Source organism: Psittacula echo (assembly GCF_963264785.1).
Source record: "Psittacula echo genome assembly, chromosome: 15".
NCBI lineage: Eukaryota > Metazoa > Chordata > Aves > Psittaciformes > Psittacidae > Psittacula > Psittacula echo.
This window is the reverse complement of record NC_137751.1, coordinates 1736517-1755070: the sequence shown is the minus strand read 5'-3', so window position 1 is coordinate 1755070 and position 18554 is coordinate 1736517. Positions and strand designations below refer to the sequence as shown.

General features: G+C 50.7%; 1 protein-coding gene across 1 annotated transcript in view; it reads left to right on the top strand.

The window, feature by feature from the left end:
- Nucleotides 1-2339: 2339 nt before the first annotated feature.
- The window catches only part of TBX4 (T-box transcription factor 4), a gene marked incomplete at its 3' end in the record, with an annotated part of 34723 nt that continues 18508 nt past the window's right edge, over nt 2340-18554 (top strand). Inside the window, exons 1-4 of the mRNA XM_080630138.1 lie at nt 2340-2580; nt 3390-3484; nt 15291-15410; nt 17233-17380. Of these exons, the coding sequence (XP_080486264.1) occupies nt 2425-2580; nt 3390-3484; nt 15291-15410; nt 17233-17380 (519 nt within the window). The 5' untranslated portion in view covers nt 2340-2424. The remainder of the gene's footprint in view (nt 2581-3389; nt 3485-15290; nt 15411-17232; nt 17381-18554) is intronic.

Here is an 18554-nt window from a genome sequence, read left to right as displayed (position 1 = left end):
TGGCCGAAGAGAGCAGGGGCTCCTGTCCGGGGTGTGCGGGCCCGGGAGCTCCTCTGTGCCCGTCGTGCTCACCTCGGGCGGCTCTGGCAAGCGCCGACCCGGCAGCCCGGCCTCACCGCGGCTTTCTCTGCGGCCTCCCAGCCCGCACACCTCCTGAGTCAGTCTGTTGTGTCTGGGGGAGGACAAGGAGCCCTGCCTCTTTATCCAGACTCTCGGGGAGACCCGCACTCGAAGGTGGGCCCTAGGCCGGCAGGACACGGGCAGTTTGGTTGCCGGTGCAGCAGGGCTGGGGAAGCCGCCGGAGATTGCAGACCCTTCCCGAAGCGTTGCCCCCGTCCGGACCCAGCTCTTCCCCATTCCCTCATCCGGGAGGCCCCCGTTCCTGCTGCGAGGTCCAGCCGCCCGGCCCACCGAGTCAAGGGTCCTTCCAGCGCGGCCTGCGCCCGCCGCGGCCCTCCCGCCCTGCTGCAGCCCCGAGTCCGGCCCCGATCCCCGGCGAGCAGTGGGGAGCACCGACACCACCAGTGCTGGGAGAGGGCAGTGGGGCTGGGGGTGTCCTCCCCCACCGGACTTCCCTCCGAGCAGCAAGAGGCTCCGATCGGTGTCGGGCCCGGCGCAACGCCGGGGCAGGCCGGGGAAGGCCGCGGCTGGGCCCGGTGCGCAGGGACAGAGCGGTCGGTACCCCCGGCCGGTGTCCCCGGGAGCGGGCCGTCGGACGGTCGCGGGGCTGGGGCGAGCGGGTCGGGCCGGGCGGAGCGGGCCAGAGCCGGTCTGTGGGGACGTGATTGACAGCGGCAACGTCAGCAACAGGAGGGGAAGGGAAAAGGGAGGGGGGAGACAAAGAGGGAGGGAGTCGAAAGGCCCCAAACTGGATCTTTATGGAACATTTTCCGCCAAGATCAAGGGAAAGTGAATCCGCGCAGCAGGGGATGCCCCGCAAGCCGCTGCCATCGGGGGCCGCGGAGCCGCGCCCGGCCTGAGCGCCCCGCGCAGCCGCCGCGCTGCCCCGCGGATGCCCTTCATGCCTCAGCCGCCCCAAGGCGAAGCCCGGAGCCCCCCGCTGCGCCTCCTGCCCCTCGGCCGGCCGTGTGAGTTCCTGGGGTGCGGAGGGAAGTAAGAGAGGGAGGGAACGGGGTTCGTGGGTACGGGGCTCTCTGCGGCCTGTGCCGGGGCGATCGCCGCAACCCTGCCCCGCTGCTCCCCAGCCAGCCACCCCTTCTGTCCCCGGGAGCAGCGGGGTTCCCTTCCGCGGCCAGGAGCCCCTGCCCTCGGGGACTCCCACCTCTGGTCCCCCGGGTCACCCGGCCCCGCCGTGCAGGTCTGCCGCCGGCAGCATCCGTGCTTCTCCTTGGCTGGGGTTGCTCCATCCCTTCCCGCCAAGAGGGGTAGGGGACCGGTGCGCTCGGGGCACCGGGAGATCCGCTGCCGCCGGGGGCTGCGGGGTGCTCGCTGACCCGTGATGTGCAGCGGTGCAGGGGGGCGTGTGCGTGCACGCCCGCACAGAACCGGGCCGGTGTCCGTCTCTGTGGCTGGAGCTCTCCTTGAAGCTCTGCTGCCACTGGAATTGCGGAACCCAGCCGCACTCTTTCCCTCCACCGCCCCGGACTGGCTGCTGAGTATCGGCGGCACCGGGCAGGGGACCGGAGCAGCGCAGTGCTGTCGAGGCCACGGGTCCGGGTGCTGTTAGCATTTCGCCTTGAGGACCGCCGGCTTCCGTCCCCGGCGTTGGGACCAGCAGCATGCTCGGGATCGCTGCCGGTCCGTTTATCTGTCCTTCTGTCTGTCGAGCAGGGAGCAGGGCGGGCGGCCGCGTCCCTCCACGTTGTAAAAGTCGGGGTTGATGCGCGGCAGCCCCGGTGGAGCTGTCAGCCCTTATCTTTATTGGCTTTTCCCAGTCTCCGTCCAAGTTTAAGAGGGGCCCTTTTATCTCGAAGACCAGCACTCTGCCTGTTTACGCCGCTCCACTCCGCCGCAGCGCTTCACGGCTGCCCCGAGCGCTGGTGCGGAGCCTCCGGGAGCCCCGACTGGACGGGGCAGAGAGACCGGCCGGATTGAGCTACCCTCCCCGAAGGGTAGCAGCCCCGAACGGTGGCAAAAAGCGGGGAGGAGAGGTTAAAGGCTGGGGGCTGCGGCCACATCTGAGATGAGCTGACCGGGCCTCAAGCGGGAGCGCAGCCACGCGGGGGCGGCTCCCCCCGGGACAGACGGGCCCGGCCCCGCTCTCCCGGGCTCTGCGGCTTCCCCTGGGAAGTGTCACGTCCCTGTCTAGCCCAAGTGTCGCAGCCTGAGGAGGGATCGCGGGCCGGGCCGAGAGGGCCTGACCCCGCAGGTGGCAGTACCCAGGGCCGGGCGGGAGGGCGAGCAGGGGCTGAACGTGGCCCCCGGTGCTACGAGCTAACGGTGCGCCTCTCTTCCCCCAAGGAAATGCTCCAGGAGAAAAGCCTGTCTGAAACCGAGGAAGGGTTTCCAACAGCCCCCGCGCCCGGCCATGCGGACTCCTCCGCCGGTTCCCCCGTCCTCGGCGTAGCCGGGGGGAGCAGTACGCCGCTCAGCAGCCCGCAGCTCCCAGATCCCGAGCAGGTATGCACCGCCCTGCCGCATCCTGCCTGAAGGCTTTGCCCTTCGTTCTCTCCGCCAGCCCGGCCTCCCGCTACCGCGGGGTGAGGGGAGATGCGAGGGAATTCCGGTTTTTTTATTTTTCTTTATTTTTCATTTTTAAGCATTTTTTCGCCCTGCAAAGCAGCGACTCAGAGCCGCGGCCACGGCGCCCTTCCTGTGGTGGAGCTGCGGCCGCTTCTCCAGAGCAGGGCCCGGCCCGGCCGTGAGTTTCATCGGGTTTTTTGCCCGCTAAATAAAAGGCCCGAGGCCTCTGGACACATCGCGGCTTCCCTGCCCTCGCCCCCGAGCCTGGCGTAGGCCTCCGCCGTGCTCCCAGCATCCGCGAAAAAGAACGGCTCCTCGCAGAAACCGCGGCCCTGGACGTGCGTGTCGTTCAGCGGGTCCCGTGTCCACGTGGATGATCCTGGCGCCGGTTTCTGGGAGTCCCAGGGCTACAGCGGGGCCCATCTGCCCCGTCGGGGCACGGAAACCCCCACGGAAAAGAGAAAAGAAAGGGAAAAAAATCCTTTTGGCCGCTGTGTCACACCTAGATGTGGAAGGCGATTAAACCCGGCCTCAGTTTGTTTCTCTTATTTTTGGCAGAGGGCAGTGGAATTTTTGGGACTCCATCCTCTTCCCGCACAGGCAGGCCAGAGGACCGTGCAGATTCGCCCTGTGCCTGCCTGTGGCCCTGGTCCTGGGTGCGCGGCCACCGAGCCCCTAACCTTCCAGCCCCGCTCCTGGGTTTTCTTAGTCATTTCTTACTGTTCTCATGATCTTTGTTTTTCCAGACCATAGAAAATATCAAAGTCTATCTCCATGAGAAGGAGCTATGGAAGAAATTCCATGAAGCTGGCACTGAAATGATCATAACCAAAGCAGGCAGGTTAGTGAAAATTCCTCGCGGATGTGTATTGCTTCTGATCTGTGTGAAATGTCCCTGTTTGCCAAGGCTGGGTTCTACAGAGCTGCAACCAGTGGCATTGAAAAAACATTATTCATGTGATTGCAGATTTCAGTAAGATCATTTCTTTTGGTGTAAACTGTGCGTGTGTTTGAGCGCGGCAATGAGGTTATAGGCTGTGGAGTCCTTTGCTACGTTTAGTCCGATCCTCTTTGATAATTCTTCCTGTTATTATACATATATTTTTTAAGATGCTGGCATGGTTGTGGCTCTGTTCAAACCCCACTCCCCTTCTCTGCACAGCGCACTAAGACCTGCACCAAAGATTTAGCAATATGAAGGCTTAGGCTCTGCTTTTAATCTCAAAACTGAAAGAAAGGCAGGTACCACTTTTATCCTGTTAGCTGTGGAAAGGAAAATCTGCCTTCCCTTGGAAACAAAAGATGGTTTTACCAAATCGGATCCCCCTCGGCGCGCACACCGAGGCCCTGGTGGGAAGGAGCAATCGGCTTGTGGAGGCTTCACTTCCCCGGAGAACCCATCTCTGTGCCTGCCCAGGGCTTCCTTCCCACCCGGGCTGCTCTGGTGGGCGATGGAAGAATTAATGTCAGAAAAATAAACATCAGAATTAAACCTCAGCAGATCGCCAGCCCGGGATTCACGACAAAACCGACGCAGCTCCCACTGCGGGCACCGGAGCAGCTGCCCTTGGCTTCTGCGGCAGCTGAAAAGAAAAATTGCCAGCCTTAGGTATTAAAATCCATTTAATTCTTACACAGCTCTGTGGTTCTGCCATGCCCTGCCAGTGTTGATTTTACGCAGTGCTAGAGAGCTGTGGAGAAGGACTCTCCAATAATGGGGAGAAAGCAGAAATATGCAGTCTTTTTTCACTGTGATCCCTGATTGTTCGAGCAGGGCAGCTCGAAGCGGGCTGTGTATATGTATGCATCTTTTCTCCCCTGTTTGCTGCTCACACTGCGAGATTCAGATCCCAATCTCCCGCTTTGGATTTTGGGGTTGATGAGAGGTTTCTCTGTCGTTTCCCCTGTTCCCAGCTCTGCGCAGCAGCTGCCCAGAGTAGAGCAGCTTTACTCTACTAACCAAGATATTCTCATTAGTCTCCCTGGAGAGGGGGTGTATGTCCCGGGGATCTTCAATTTGTTTGCTGTTTGGCCTATTTATGAAGTGATTGTGCAGGTAACTGTCCTTATCACACTATATTTTGGTGTATAAAATCTTAGGGCTTGCTCTGTAGCATTTACTGATGTGAAGAGCCGGATTCGTTTTGATAGGTCTGCTACCTAAGTCAGCTAAGACTAGGGGATCAAGACCTCAAATATTTCACCCTTAATTTATAGTATCTGAGTGTGTCTGTGCGGGATGTGTAATATCTTTACCAAATTCTAGACCCTAAGCATCCCAAATGTGCATGTTATCTCTTAGTAAGTCTTAACGTGGATTGTTTAAACAAATCCATATGTATAGGGCTCAGTCCCACATTCTTTGTCCGGTGGAGATGGCAGTGCACACGTAGTCACCTTTCATGAGCATGTGGATGGGACCGAGGGGATTGACGTGAAGATGTAAAAAACTTTGGGTTTTCTTAAAGTCGTCCAAGCCAAATTCTGTAGCTGTGAAAATCGGTGCAACACCGTCAAACCAACAGCATTTCTAAAGATAGCTTTTAATTACAAACAAGCAAAAAAACCCCCACCAAAACCAAAACCAAAACCAAAAAAACCCCCAAAAAAACTCAAAAAAAGGAAAGAAAAACAAATAGCTGAAATGCTAAGAACACCTGAAATGAAAACTCCACTTCATTTCTTTCCTCTATGTCCAGATGCAAATGGTGTCAAAATACAGGGTAACGTTTTAATGAATGTTAAAATGGAGCGAGATGGAACAAAGCCGGTACCGGGCCCCGGCAACACCGAAAGCAAAACATAAAAACCCAACTAAATGTACAGAACAATTAGCGTGAGGCTGGCACAAAGATCGAGCAACTTAAACCCCGTCATCGCTTAGTTCTCTTCGTTCCCATCGAGTGCCAGGCTGAGCCACTCGAGTCCGTGCTGCAGCCCCAAAGCAGGAATATGTCACTAATCGGAATGCAAATGACAGGATGCAAATTAGTGCTTCATGCAGATTTTACTTTACCCAAGCTGTTTAAGTAAAGGGTAGCAATAATAAACCTCCTCTTGACCCAATTAAATAAGTGATGGCTAATGGAGATTTGTATGGACTTGCATTTAGCAAGGGGTGGAGAAAAGGGAAAACAGCTAATTGTGGGCATTAGTTAGGACTCTAATCCCCCTCCCAGCAGGGACAGAGATGCCCCTCAATGTAGTTAGTTGAAATCACCTTAATGTCGGTCTGCCTGACCTCAAGGGGCACAAACGAAAAGAAACTGAAGCCTGATTTTTAAATTTCAAACAACAACAACAAAAGTTACTTTAATGACAAGTTCACTCAATGGAGAGGAAATGTAAAGCTCAGCGGAAGCGTTAATTCCATGGCAATGGTGTAAAACAGCCTTTTTGTATAAACAAGGCAAATATTGATAACTTAGTAGGGGGGAGAGAGAGAGTCATTTGTTTCGTTCTTTGGAGAGCTCCACAGAACGAGCCAACTATAAATTATAGAGAATTTAATGCTGAGAATTACTTTGGGGGATTATTACTCCCTCTTAGGACTGATCTGTAGGAGATATTAGGAGAACGCAGCAAGCTCAGCATTGAAATAGAATCGTGTTGTTGCCAAAAAAGCTTGATTTATAAAGTGGAAACATCTTTAAAATGCACTCGCTATCTTCTTAATGTCCGACTGGTTCATTGTGGGAGGGGGAGAAAAAAAGAGATTATTTTATATTAAAAGGATAATCAAAAGATAAAAAGTTTATGTTAGCGAAGTTCCCTGAACTTTGCATAAAAGCGCTCGGAGGTAGAACCTTGCCTTGCGGATGGGATGCCGGGCTCCATAAATCAGAGCTTTTGTCTTGTTCCTCCGATTTGAGGTTTGCTCTAATGACGAATTTCGCCTCCAGAGGGTTTTCCGTTGGTGGCTTTTGAAGGCTGAATTACACCCAGTGCAGGAATCGCCCCGTCTGCGCCGCTGCCCGGGGCTGGGGGTGCCCTCGGGCTGCCTCAGCCGAGGGCAATGGGAAGAAACCCGTCCCCGTGATTGCTCCCGGTGGCGGTTGGCAGAGCCCCGTTTTCGGCAGGAGCCGTGGCTCGAGAGCTGCAGCCGTTTGCCGGTGAAACCTCGTTGTTCGGGAGCCTGCGAGCCCGGCTCGCTCCTCCGAGCCGCCTCTCACCGCAGAGCCCCGGCGCGGAGGCAGCGGCCGCTCCCGCTCCCGGTTCCCGCTATCCCGTTCTCTTTCCCGGGACGGGTGAATAAGCCCAGCGTCCAGATGGAGCTGTGCATGCCTATGCTTATAAATAAGGTTATAATTGTTCATAAATCCCCCCATTTATTGAAGAAAAGAGGGTGAGAAAATGACACTTTCTCAATTGTCCTATAATATTTTCAGTTGTCCTATGAAACCAGATGACTAAAATCCATCATATGGCGGCAAAGGGGACAGGTTGCATTAGGGGGTGGAGGTGCAGATGTTTACCCGAATTCCATCCTTCTCCAGCCCTGCTGCGCGGTGCACGGCTCTGGCCGTGCCCGTCGGGCTGTTGGCAGCCGCAGCCTGTCCTAGCAAGCGCACACCTTTCCTGCTGGATTTTAGGAATTCCGGAGCGATGAAGTTGCATGAGGGGCGGATAAAGCACAAAGCAAAGGAAAGGCTTCGTTATAAATCTTGCTTTCCAGTTTCATCTTCTTGCGTTTGTGTGCTATTATTTAACCGAACAATTGCATTTTATTTTTAACCTTGTGGCAAACCCCACTTTGCCTCTCACAATTCTTTGCGAAATCTCATCTTCTAGACCTTATTTCTTCGGGAAGTGAATCTGTGATTGCACAGTGTTCCTGCCTCAGGGTTTCTTTCTTTCTGGTCGTTTTTATTTAGCTCTGGCTGTTTGCTAGGTTTTTTCCAAGGTGCCAACCTTCGCAGCATTGCAGTTTCTATCCAGATATCACCAGGGACAAACAATGGATGAAGCTGATGGCTAATGAGTAAAAAATACCAGTTCACAGTATGTTGGGTCAGAGTTTTGTGAACAGTTACTGAAGAGAAAGGATTGTGTCATTCCGCTATGGTAGCACAACCATCCCAGAGATGTGAAAGGGAGGCTCAGGATGCTGAAACTGAGTTTTAGCTGGAATGCAGGATGTGCACAGGTACACAGATAGCTTCAGTCTTTGTGGTAGCAGGTTTTAAGAAGCATGTGTAGGAAAATATTGCCCAGGGGGGAGGGGGGGAATCAATAAAGCAGCTTGCATGTGTGCAAAAGATGCAATCCCCCTTTAGATGTTCAAGTTTCATTTTAAAAGTGGCTTATTTCAGTTTTAAAAAATCTGTTCCTAATCAACTTTAGTAAACCAAAATAAAACTAGTTTTTAGGACATCAAGGTCTGAAGAAGTATGAATGCTTTGGCTAAGCTGGTGCAGCTTTCCTCTGTGAATAATCCTTTAAAAGTTAAATTTTCCATGGCTCTGTAGGGCATATGGATGCCCAGTTCTCATTACAATTAAAGTCAAATATTTGTCCAGAATCTTTTGAGGCAGTTACAAGAATTTCTGCAAAAGGTTTTTGATCCAAAAGCAAACCTTAATATCTGAGATCAGCAATGGAATGTGAGCCATCAATTCAAAACTTGAAAATAAAATAGATATTTAAGGAATGTTTGATCTGCTTAATCCTAAATTTGGGGTACTGGAATTACCCTCTGTGGGTAAACTCCTGCTTTTAGAGAAAGGATCAGGAGCAAACTCCAATGGCTCTTGGCAGTGCTGCTAAAGATGTGCACAGCTTTGGCATCTTATGCACTCAGAGTAGTGCAGGGATGGGATTTTAGTTTCTAATATAATTCTCTCTTCAAACAGCAAAACTTGCTTTTAGTTCGTTGAAGACACGGAATGCTCATGGTTAAGGGTGTTCCCAAAGCTTTTCCGTTTGTGCTTAGACCAGAGCTGCAGCAGTGCTGGCCAGGGCTTCAGGGGAGGGTTTGGTCAAGCCCAAACCAGCTGGGGAAGAGCCCCACTATTGCTCAGGCTCTGCTCTTGCATCGAAGGCTCCCGGGCACAGGGGTTGTGGATCATACCCTGCCCTGTGCTGATGAGCCGGTGCATGGCCTGGCACTGACGCCAAGGCTGCCTGCGGCTCCTCTGAAAGCTCTGTGGAGCCCACGCAGCTGGAGGGGCTGCACCGCCGAGGGAGCCAGGCTGGAGAGGGAGCAAACCTGCTCTGAAATGCTGCAGTGCCGGGTGGTTGGCAGCGCTCTTGCACAGCTCCTCTCTGAGGTACCTTTATGCTGTGCTCCTGGTGCTGCTGGCACCCACCTCTCCCATCCTCTGGCACGCTGGAACCTTCCCTGCTCAATTTCAGCTGCAGCGAAACGAAAGCACTGGAGAAGCATCCCATGGCAAGAAGCCTGCCCATGTTTCAAGTTACTGTGGGGCAAAGAGAGGAAATGTTTCTAGACCATGAAAGCAGCCATCCAGCCAACCACGTTCTCAAGTATGTGAGAAACAATGTTTTATTTAAAAGTCAGATGTGCTAGCCAGAAGAAAAAAATACAACCTCACCATTCCAAAATATAAAAATCCCTTAACTGTCTGACCTTCTCATCACTAGGTCATGGTCCTGCCACCAGATAAATCTCTCCTATCTGTCCGTAGACTGAGAGTTCAATGTTGCTTGTGTTAGTGACAGTGAATTTGGGGCTGAAAAATGAACTACTGATGAGAACTCCTGTTGAACCTGTATTGTTTGTTATTCTGAGGCAAGGATCTGGCATGGGCTAATCCAGCACTTCAAAGTTAACTGCTCTTACTTTGTATACAGAGAGTCATAGCGGAGTGGCGTGGGTGATAAGAGAAATAAGGGACTGAGGGTTAGGATACACTGGGAAAATGGGACCCTGTTGAAAAACTCTTTGATCTTTTTAAAGTATTTTCTGAAAGCAAGAATCTATCAAAAAGGAAATGCCATTTAAAAGGCTAAAAGAAACAGCTGACATCCCCAAATTTGTTTGAATCTGCCCCGGAGAATATTAGTTTTAAAGATGCGTTAAGTCAGTGGAAGAAATACTTGTCAAAAGAAGGGAAATTAGAAAAAAGAAGAAAGGTCATCAGAATGGAAACATGGTTCTTGAAGCCTCTGCACACCATTCCTTTCCCTCCTAACAATGAAGAAAAGGAGAGGCATCCTTAGGCAGCCATGGCCAACTTTGGAGCTACATTAGTCATTATCAGGGATGCAGGCATGTCATCTACCTCAGTGCTTTGGAACCATCACTGGAGGCATCTCAGCATGCCCAGCAGCTTCTGAGGAGTTGGTCTTTCAGCCATGATACGGCTTCTTAGCCAAGATGTTGACCGATTTCTTGTTTTTCTGATCCTTTCACAACCTGATGTGTAATAAGCATCACCTTTCCAGCACCATGCAGCACCATACTTCTGAAAATCCAGCCATTGCTTTACTTGACCATCCCAAAGCCCTGTAAAAGTGTAAAAACCTTTGTCTGATTGAAACTCCTTTTGAAAACAGGACTTCATCTGTTGAGGAGATGGGGGGCATTTTACCCCCTGGGAAGAACAGAAGGAAGTGCTTGGCAGTATCTGAAGCACCATTCACACCACAGGGACATGCAGTGAGCACCAGTGTGCACATTTCCATGGGCTTCAGAGAACATCAACACCCTTTAGTGAGGACATGACTTGGGTTGCTCCAACAGACCCAGGTGTCTTGGTTCCATGCAGCTTTTTTCTGTGGAAGTGCTCGTTGAGTTCCCCATGGCTTCCCTGCTTACCCTGTGCTGGTCAGAAAAACCCCTTCCCAGCTAATACATCAGTAGGGGCATCAGAAATGAAGCAAGCAAGGTCAGATCAGATCCTTGTGAGCAGGCAGGTGGTGACACCTGAGGGGGTTGCAGAGGCCACTTTTTGTCACTCAGTAGTATCAAGGCATGAGCCAGTGCCCCGGGACACACAGGTCCTGGCATGCAGGATGGGGCAGTTGGTGCTCGGATCAGTGTCTTGAGCTCTTTGCTGGTTTTGATGCTCTTGGCTATTCTGCTTACTATTCCCTGCCCCCAAAATAAGACTTCATTGGATTTGGGAGCCTTGCAGTTGCCCATCTCTCCAGGACCAACCAGGCCCGTCCTTGAGGATTAAAACACAAGTAAGATACCCAGAAGTGGCCAAGCCTGGAGAGCCCAGGAGGCTGGGAACTACTGCCCCAAACAAAAGCAAAGCTTTCCTCTTATCACTCACTTCCAAATCCAACCAACCAATTAGACATTAATTAAACTTTGTTTGAACATAATAGAAGCTTTGGCTCCATGTCAGTAACTGCTCCATGGTTAAGGGGATTGGATAGTAATAGGATAAATAAATAAACAAGAGATGCTTATTCTAACAGTTCATTTTAAAACAATTTGTGAATATCATGTAGAGATAAAATGTGCCTAGCATAAACTTAGCTAAGCAATGACTGCTTCATTATCAGAACAAATAATTCACTCACACATCATCTTTGAAGCTTGGGAGGGCTGCAGAATTGTGCTGCTTGTTTATTTTCCTGGCTTTTACTGCTTTTGCTACATTTCATCTGCACAGAGCTGTGGGGAACGGTTTAGCTGGGGCTGTGGCCGCGTAGTGCAGAGCCCCAGCAATGCCGGCGCCGCTTCAGTTGCTGTGGTTCCCAGAGCCAGCTCCTCTGCCCTCCCCAGGGCATCCCCCTGCACTTCAGCCCCCAGCAATGGGGTGCCAGGCCATGGTGTTTTAATGCAGTATCAGCTGTCCTGCTCACACAGGAGCGAGGCACAGGAGCCTTTCTCCCGTGATTGCTTTCTTTGAGGGCAGCTTTCTCATGTGAATATCAAAACTGATCTGTTTTCCACTCCAAAGGACACTGAAAGCTGCTGCCATCACACAACAGCACTGTGCCCCTGCCAGTGCAGGGAGGGAGGTAGAAATGTGCCTGTCAGTAACCCAAAAGAGGGTTTTGAGGGGTGCAGGAGACCATCGAGAGAGTGCTGAGGAGTCTGGATGGTGCCTTCTTTACTGTCTTGAGCAGGAGGGAAGGAGAAGCGTGTTTTGAACATGTCCAAACCTGGAGCCTTGCTGACTCTGGTTTGCAGAAAGGCTGTCGGGGCTGATGCTTGGCTGTTTGAGCTGTATCCCCTGTGCATCGCTGCATGCCCTGTGCATCGCTGCCTGTTGCACAGGCACTCTATGGGCTCACGGCTGGTCCCTGGGTGGGCAGGGTTGGCTCCATGGCTCCAGCTCAGTGAGTGGTCCTGCTGACTACCCTTAATGTGTGCTGGTGGGTTAGACACACACCCTGCTTAAAGAGCAGAAAGGGGAAGAAACTGGTTCAGTCCCGGACTCTCCTACTACAGGGATGGCAGTGGCGTTTGCATGTTCAGAACACTGTGTCTGACCACACGCTGGGTCTGAACAAAAGATGATGAGGCCAGGAACTGCTGCTCTTAATCTCCTGTTCACTGGTGGCTTAAACATCACCTAATGGTTTATGCTGTGCTGCACATGTGCCCAAAGCCTAACCTCACCGAGCTTGCCTGTTTGCACAGCCACCCTTGGCTCAGGAGGTGTCAGTGAGGACCAGATGCTGCCTGCTTGGACATCTTCCCTGGGAAGCCCCAAATTCCCAGTTTTTGTAACTGGTTTCCATGCAGGGAAGCTCTCACCCAGCCTGGAGTTGTGTGTGGCAGTGGGGAAGAGGGTGGGTAAAATGTGAATCTGCCTGGTTCTTGCTTCAGACCTCCCACCAAAGCCAGGATGAGCTTTCCCAGAGCTTGGCAAGGTGCTGGCAAGTCTTTACGGCAGCGCTGGTTATTCTTCTGCCACCGCTGGTCCCCGAGCAGTAGATGATGAAGCAAGCTATTGTCAGGGACAGCTGGCCAAAGTGAAGCATTCTCTGTGGAGACGCCCATCCGCCTGAGAGCTCCTGCCTGCAGAGATTTGGCAGAGGGACCCGTTATGCAAAGCTACTACTGAACATAGAGCCATGGCTGTGAGTAGTGCCATTGACCTGTAGTAAATTTGGGGAAGCAGGCGGGTTTTTGGCCCCTTCCCAGGGCTGACAGGGAGCTCTATAGACCTACTGTAGGCATGGCTTTGCTCCCGGGCAGGGCTGGTGCAGCCCAGTGCCTCCATCGTGGTTTTCTGCTCCCCTCTTTCAAATGGGGCATTTAATAAGGGCCAGGACATGGCATTAAGTGCTCTTGCTTGCCTTAGTTTTAAAACCTTGAAGCTGTATGACTGCATTCTCTTGGACCCAGCTCTTCTTGTCATGCCTTCCCATCAGAAATACACAACCCATGTTTGTATCGTCTTGCAAAGAGATATTTACTAAATGAGTCTCTGCCAAGGGGTTGAGAAATATGTTTTCATTAAGAAAATCAAACTGACAAGTCCCTGGACAGCACATTAGTTGCCTTATTCTCTTTTTTCATAAAGCAAAATGCAGCAGCTAATAATAATGATGAAATGTCCATGCACAGCCAAATTACTAAAGTCTACCCCATGTTTTCCTGGAAAAGAATGCTGAGAGTTGGCAACCTTGGTTGTAGCTGGGTCCGCCGACCGCTGAGTACAATGCTACCACTGCGAGATAGCGAGCGGTTCGCAAGTTAAGCAACACCTTCAATCAGATGCGAGTCCCCATTTGTTATCCTTAAAGAATTTCAGCTGTATATATTATAGTAGTACTTTGGCTCTTTGTATTTATTTTAGAGGCCTATACTAAAGAACATTATAAACCCAGGCATGTCCATGCTATATGAACTCCATATGCTGAAGCTTAATTTTAAATGCCATTAAAAAAGCACTTAACATTTACAATATATCAGTCGGGCTACTTTAGCAGCTTGGATGTACTACAGTAAATGAAATGATCGAGAAAAAAAAGATATTCAGAAGCGAGATGTTATAAAAACCCCCAGTGCAGGGCATTCACCTGGAATGATGCAGGAACTGTCAAATGGTGTCCATCTCATTTCTGGGTTTTAATAATTTTCTCCTCTTTGTTTTTTTTTGTTTCGTTTTTAAATGTAATTTTAAGGCATAATTAAAGGAAAAAAAAATCTTGGCATTCAGATTGGATTCCGTGTGCGATGTTTTTTTCAACGTGTGAATCGGGCTGTGTATTCATAGATTGAAATGTCCTACTGTATTTATCCAGGTGCTCACCTGTAGGAGGACAAGGTTAAGAGGAGTGCAGAGTTTATGAATGAAAATCAAAGACGGACATTGGTAAACTACCCCTTTTTAGTCCCAGCTAATTGCATGGTAAACATCTGGAATTTATGCAGGGTGGTTAAAAGAGTCAATTGAATGGTTTCGAACAGGGCCCATTTTGTTGCCTTCTCCCAAAGCAGTGACAAAATGGTGCGGCAGACCTGGGCCAGCTCGGCCGGGCATGGGGGCAACACACAGGAGATAAAGAAGGGGCAAAGTGGCCCTGACATCCAATGGAGAAACAACATCAGGATTTGGGCCTTTCTTAATTAGGGTAATTAGAATGACTCCAGGGTGTAGCAATTCTCATCCTCTGTGTCCTTATGCTGGCGGAAAGGAGACACTTCTGTCCAGTTGCTTGAAGGCTGTGGTGAGCCGGTTTGCTCTATTGACTTGATTTTTACTGGATGAGGAGGAGGTTGGGAAAGATGGATCCAAGAAAATAGTTACTCTGAGGATGCAAAGTGCCTGATCCTGCAAATCCTGGCTCCTGATGCAGTCTTGAGGGCTCAGGAAACCCATGGCTGTGCCCATACTCATCAGGGCCATCTCCTTTGGATCGCAAGACCAGACATAATGGTTTCATTGTTCTAGCTTTGTAAAAAGATATTCTTTAATATTGCAGAGATTCTTCAGATACATGTGAACAGTCTTTAGTGATATGCTGGTTTATGTGACGTTCCCTGTTTGGTGTTGGTTGCTACGTGTCTGCTAAAGTCAATGCTAAATCCGTGGGATGGGCACATTTGCAGTGGGAGCTCTGCAGTGCTCCTGGCTCCAGCAAGGATTAATGAGTGTGCTGTGAATTTGGGACATTTGGGAAAGCCAGGAGAGCAGTGGCTGGCTGCAACACTGCAGGGCTTAACCCTTTGTCTCCCCACAGCCTTAGTTTTCAGCCTGTTGAAAGGAACACAGGTTCAACTGCCACGTAGGAGTAACAGTGGGAGTTGGTGTTGTGGACGTTGGGAATGTGTGAATGAGACAGTTGCATGTGTTTAGTTTCTCCTGTACTCAGAGCTCATGACTTTCATGGCAGCAAGAAATTCGCGTTTTTGAGGTTGCCATAAGCCACGAGGTAATGGGGGCTCTCTGTCCAAGCCTCCTATAAGGACGGATGTGTTGACCCCCACCCCATATCTCTCCCTGCAGCCAGCTTTTCCTGGCACTGGCCCACGACCCCCCTCATCCATATTAGTGCCCCATTTCGTGCTAGCCCTGTGCAGCCCATGCTCTGGAAAGAGTAAGTTTATTTCAGGTGATGTATAAGGAGCAATAAGGTTTTGTAGCTCATTTGTCCTAGCATGAATCCATCACACGGTGACTCTGTCTCTTGGGGTGCTGCTCCAAGCTTCCATCAGTTCCAGAGCTGCAGAGGTTGCTCACTAATGTGTTAACCCTTTTTTGTCTCCTAAGGAGGATGTTTCCTAGTTACAAGGTTAAAGTGACAGGAATGAACCCCAAGACCAAATACATCTTGTTGATCGACATCGTCCCAGCTGACGACCACCGGTATAAATTCTGTGACAATAAATGGTAAGAGAACATTTCTGCTTGCCCTCTTTTCCATCAGAAAATTGCAGTTGGATCAGCCGCTTGCTGTGCAAGCTCAGGAACCAACATAAATACCTTCCCATGGGAGGGATGCCAACTTCCCAGAGCTCTCTTTGGTGGAGCAGCAATAGACACAAGAGCCAATGGCTGGAAGTTAAAACCAGACAAGTATAAAATATTCTTAACAGGCTGGGGGCTAACTGCTGGAACACACTGCTAATGGAGGTGCTGGATTGTCTATCTCCAAATTGCTCAAAACTGGGTATCTTCTCGGAGGAGATGCTTTAGGCCAAGCATAAGTTATCTGGCCGTATACAAGTGTGGGAGGGTAAAGCTACAACCTGCATTATACCAGAGGCTGGACAAGATGATCTAATGGTCCATTATGGCCTTCAAAATTAGGCATCTATGTGAGCTGAGAAAAGCCTTAAATTCCTTTCTTTTATAGTAATATTTTGCTTTTAGGAGATTGGTTATAAAGAAAAACACGGGGCGGTTTACTCAAAGCTCTGGTTCAGCCGTGCTGATCCAGCAAAGGGAGCAGTGGTCCCTCCTATGGCAGTCCAAAGCCAGATCTGGTTTAAAGCTTTTTTTTCCTATAATTCATTCTTCCTCTGTAATTTCTTCCTCTTCTGTAATTCTTCCCTGCCCTGTGCCTTTGATAGTGAAGTTACTTACCCGAGAGGCAGCTATGATTTTGCTTTCTGACGAAGGAAGCATGTTGTTTCCTCTTTTGCTTTTTTACCCCCAAATACTCTCAGCAGCCTCCCTCACTGTGACTATTCACTGTGGTTTTTCCCAAACCCTTCCACTGACCGCTGCCTGGTGAAAAGATGAGCAATGGAAAATTTCATAGTCATCTTAATGGGAACGAGCCTGGTGACATTCTATAAAACACTAATAATTTACTTGCACATTAGGGCTGCTCTAGTTTTAAAAGTTCCCTTTTCCGTTCACTTTTGTCCCGGAGTGCCGCTGGGTAAGAGGAGAGGACTGAGGGCCTCTGCGGCACGGCGGCCACTTTGTGTTTTAAGCATTAAGCCCTAGATGATGGATAGTTGTTAGCTCTGTTTAATTTAGCTTTTGCCAGCCCTAGAGCTGTTTCTCCTTTTCCTTTTATTGCTGCTGGAAAGTCTCTGTTGGTTTTGGTAATATTGCTTTTACTGGTGTTTTATAAGAGGAGAACAATGCGCGGTAATGAGGGAGTTGCCATTAAGGGATGTCTCATGGCTTGCTTTTGTGTCTGTGAGAGCTGATGTTGGTGTGGGGGTAAGGCGAGCTGGCAGAAGGGTATGTGGGGCAGCACCATGTGCCAGCATGCAGCTCTGGAGCTGGGAGCAGCCCCTTCCTACCGGAGCTGCCGCCAGGCTGGGCGCTGCAGGAGCCCTGCATGGCTGCAAAGGGTGCACCCACGCTGGTACCCACTCCTGCTCACAGGTACCTTCTCCTGGGGAAGTGTGTGAGACCATTTCTCTTTGCAGAGGGGCCTTTGAAGGCTTCATCCTCTCAAAAAACCCAGATGAGGTTTCCTCCTTGACCGATGCCAACACAATTGCCATGTAGAGACTGTGCTCCAAGGAAACACCGTGCTGGAGCATGGGGTTACTCTGCCTGCCTGTGATGCTGAAATGAGCAGCTCTGAAACCCCCATGAGCAGCAGGAGCCTCTCTAGCCCCTGTGCCCCAGTGCATCTCCCCAGGGCTGTGGGAGGGTTATGGGGTCGAGCTCAAGGACAGGATGCTCTCCTGTGCCTGGGCTGCTGAATGCTGCCGAGGTAATGCCATGTGTACCCCTGTGTTTGCAGGATGGTGGCAGGGAAGGCAGAGCCGGCCATGCCGGGGCGGCTGTACGTGCACCCTGACTCACCAGCCACGGGAGCGCACTGGATGCGGCAGCTGGTGTCCTTTCAGAAGCTAAAACTCACCAACAACCACCTGGATCCCTTTGGACATGTAAGAGAGATGTTCTGATGGGTTTTGGTCAGAGGTGGGCCTGTGATGTTGAATTTGTGTTTGGATGAGGATGCTGGTTGGGATGTCACAGATAATTATGAGGAGCAGCGCCTACCTTGTGCTGCCAGTGCAGCTGCATGGGGAAATGTTTAACACTGAGGGAGGGGAGCCACCATTCCTGCCTGTGTGCTTCTCCTCTCTTGGAAATGCAGCCTCTGACTTGCTCAGTTGTGTCCTGCTTGACGGCACTGGCCTTTTATCTTCTGCCCAGGATCTTTGCAGTGCTGTGGGATCTTTAGCCCGGCTGTTGCTGTGCGTGGTACACACAGCTCACAGAAACAGGTTGCATAAACTCGTTATTTTCCAAGCTGGTTTTGTCATCCCTATTAAAAATGAAGTATTTGATTTGGAAAATCTTAATTCATGTGTATTGTGAGAGTAGAAGTCTGAAGTACACAGTTATCTACCACAATGCATTTAATAATTCAGAACAAGGGCCCTTCCAGTCTGCCAGGCAAAAGAATGTTTAGAGAATGTACGTAAAAATATGGACCTGTCTGGTTTGCATGTGAAAATACACAAGTATCGTTGGCTGGAGGGAGGGAAGATGGAGTTTAAAATCCTTTTAGGTTTAGTGCCATCAGCTCCCCCTAGTACCGCAGGTAAGAGAATCTACTTTGTGTTGTCAAAAGTGGGTTTTAACCTGCCAGTGTTTTCAGCAGCAGCAGCAGTTGTAAGGGGAGCTGTGAAAAGGTCCTGAAGAAGGGTGCAGAGTGAGAAGGAGTGTGTCTGTCTCGCTCAAAACGATCATGCATCAAGCCTCTAAAAGCAGGTTTCATGTGGAGTCAGTTGTTCTGATGCCACTTAAAGCCTTACAGAAAGCGTAATTCTGACACAGCTAAATCAGACTTTGTGGGGTTGACTCCGGAGGCAGGAAATCCCAATCAGCTTAAAACGCTGTTAAAAACACAGAATTTTTGCTGTATTCATAATTTTCTGCAAGTTTTGAACTTCACAAAGCAAAGGTGTCGATCCCTCGCGTCGCTGCCGCGGTGCCGTGGCAGAGCTGGGCTCTGGCATCGTGACACGGTGATAACCCAGCCCCGCGCAAAGCCGCCAGCAGCACTGGGAACTGACCCCCTTCCCCAACCTACTGACCCCAATGAAACATGTG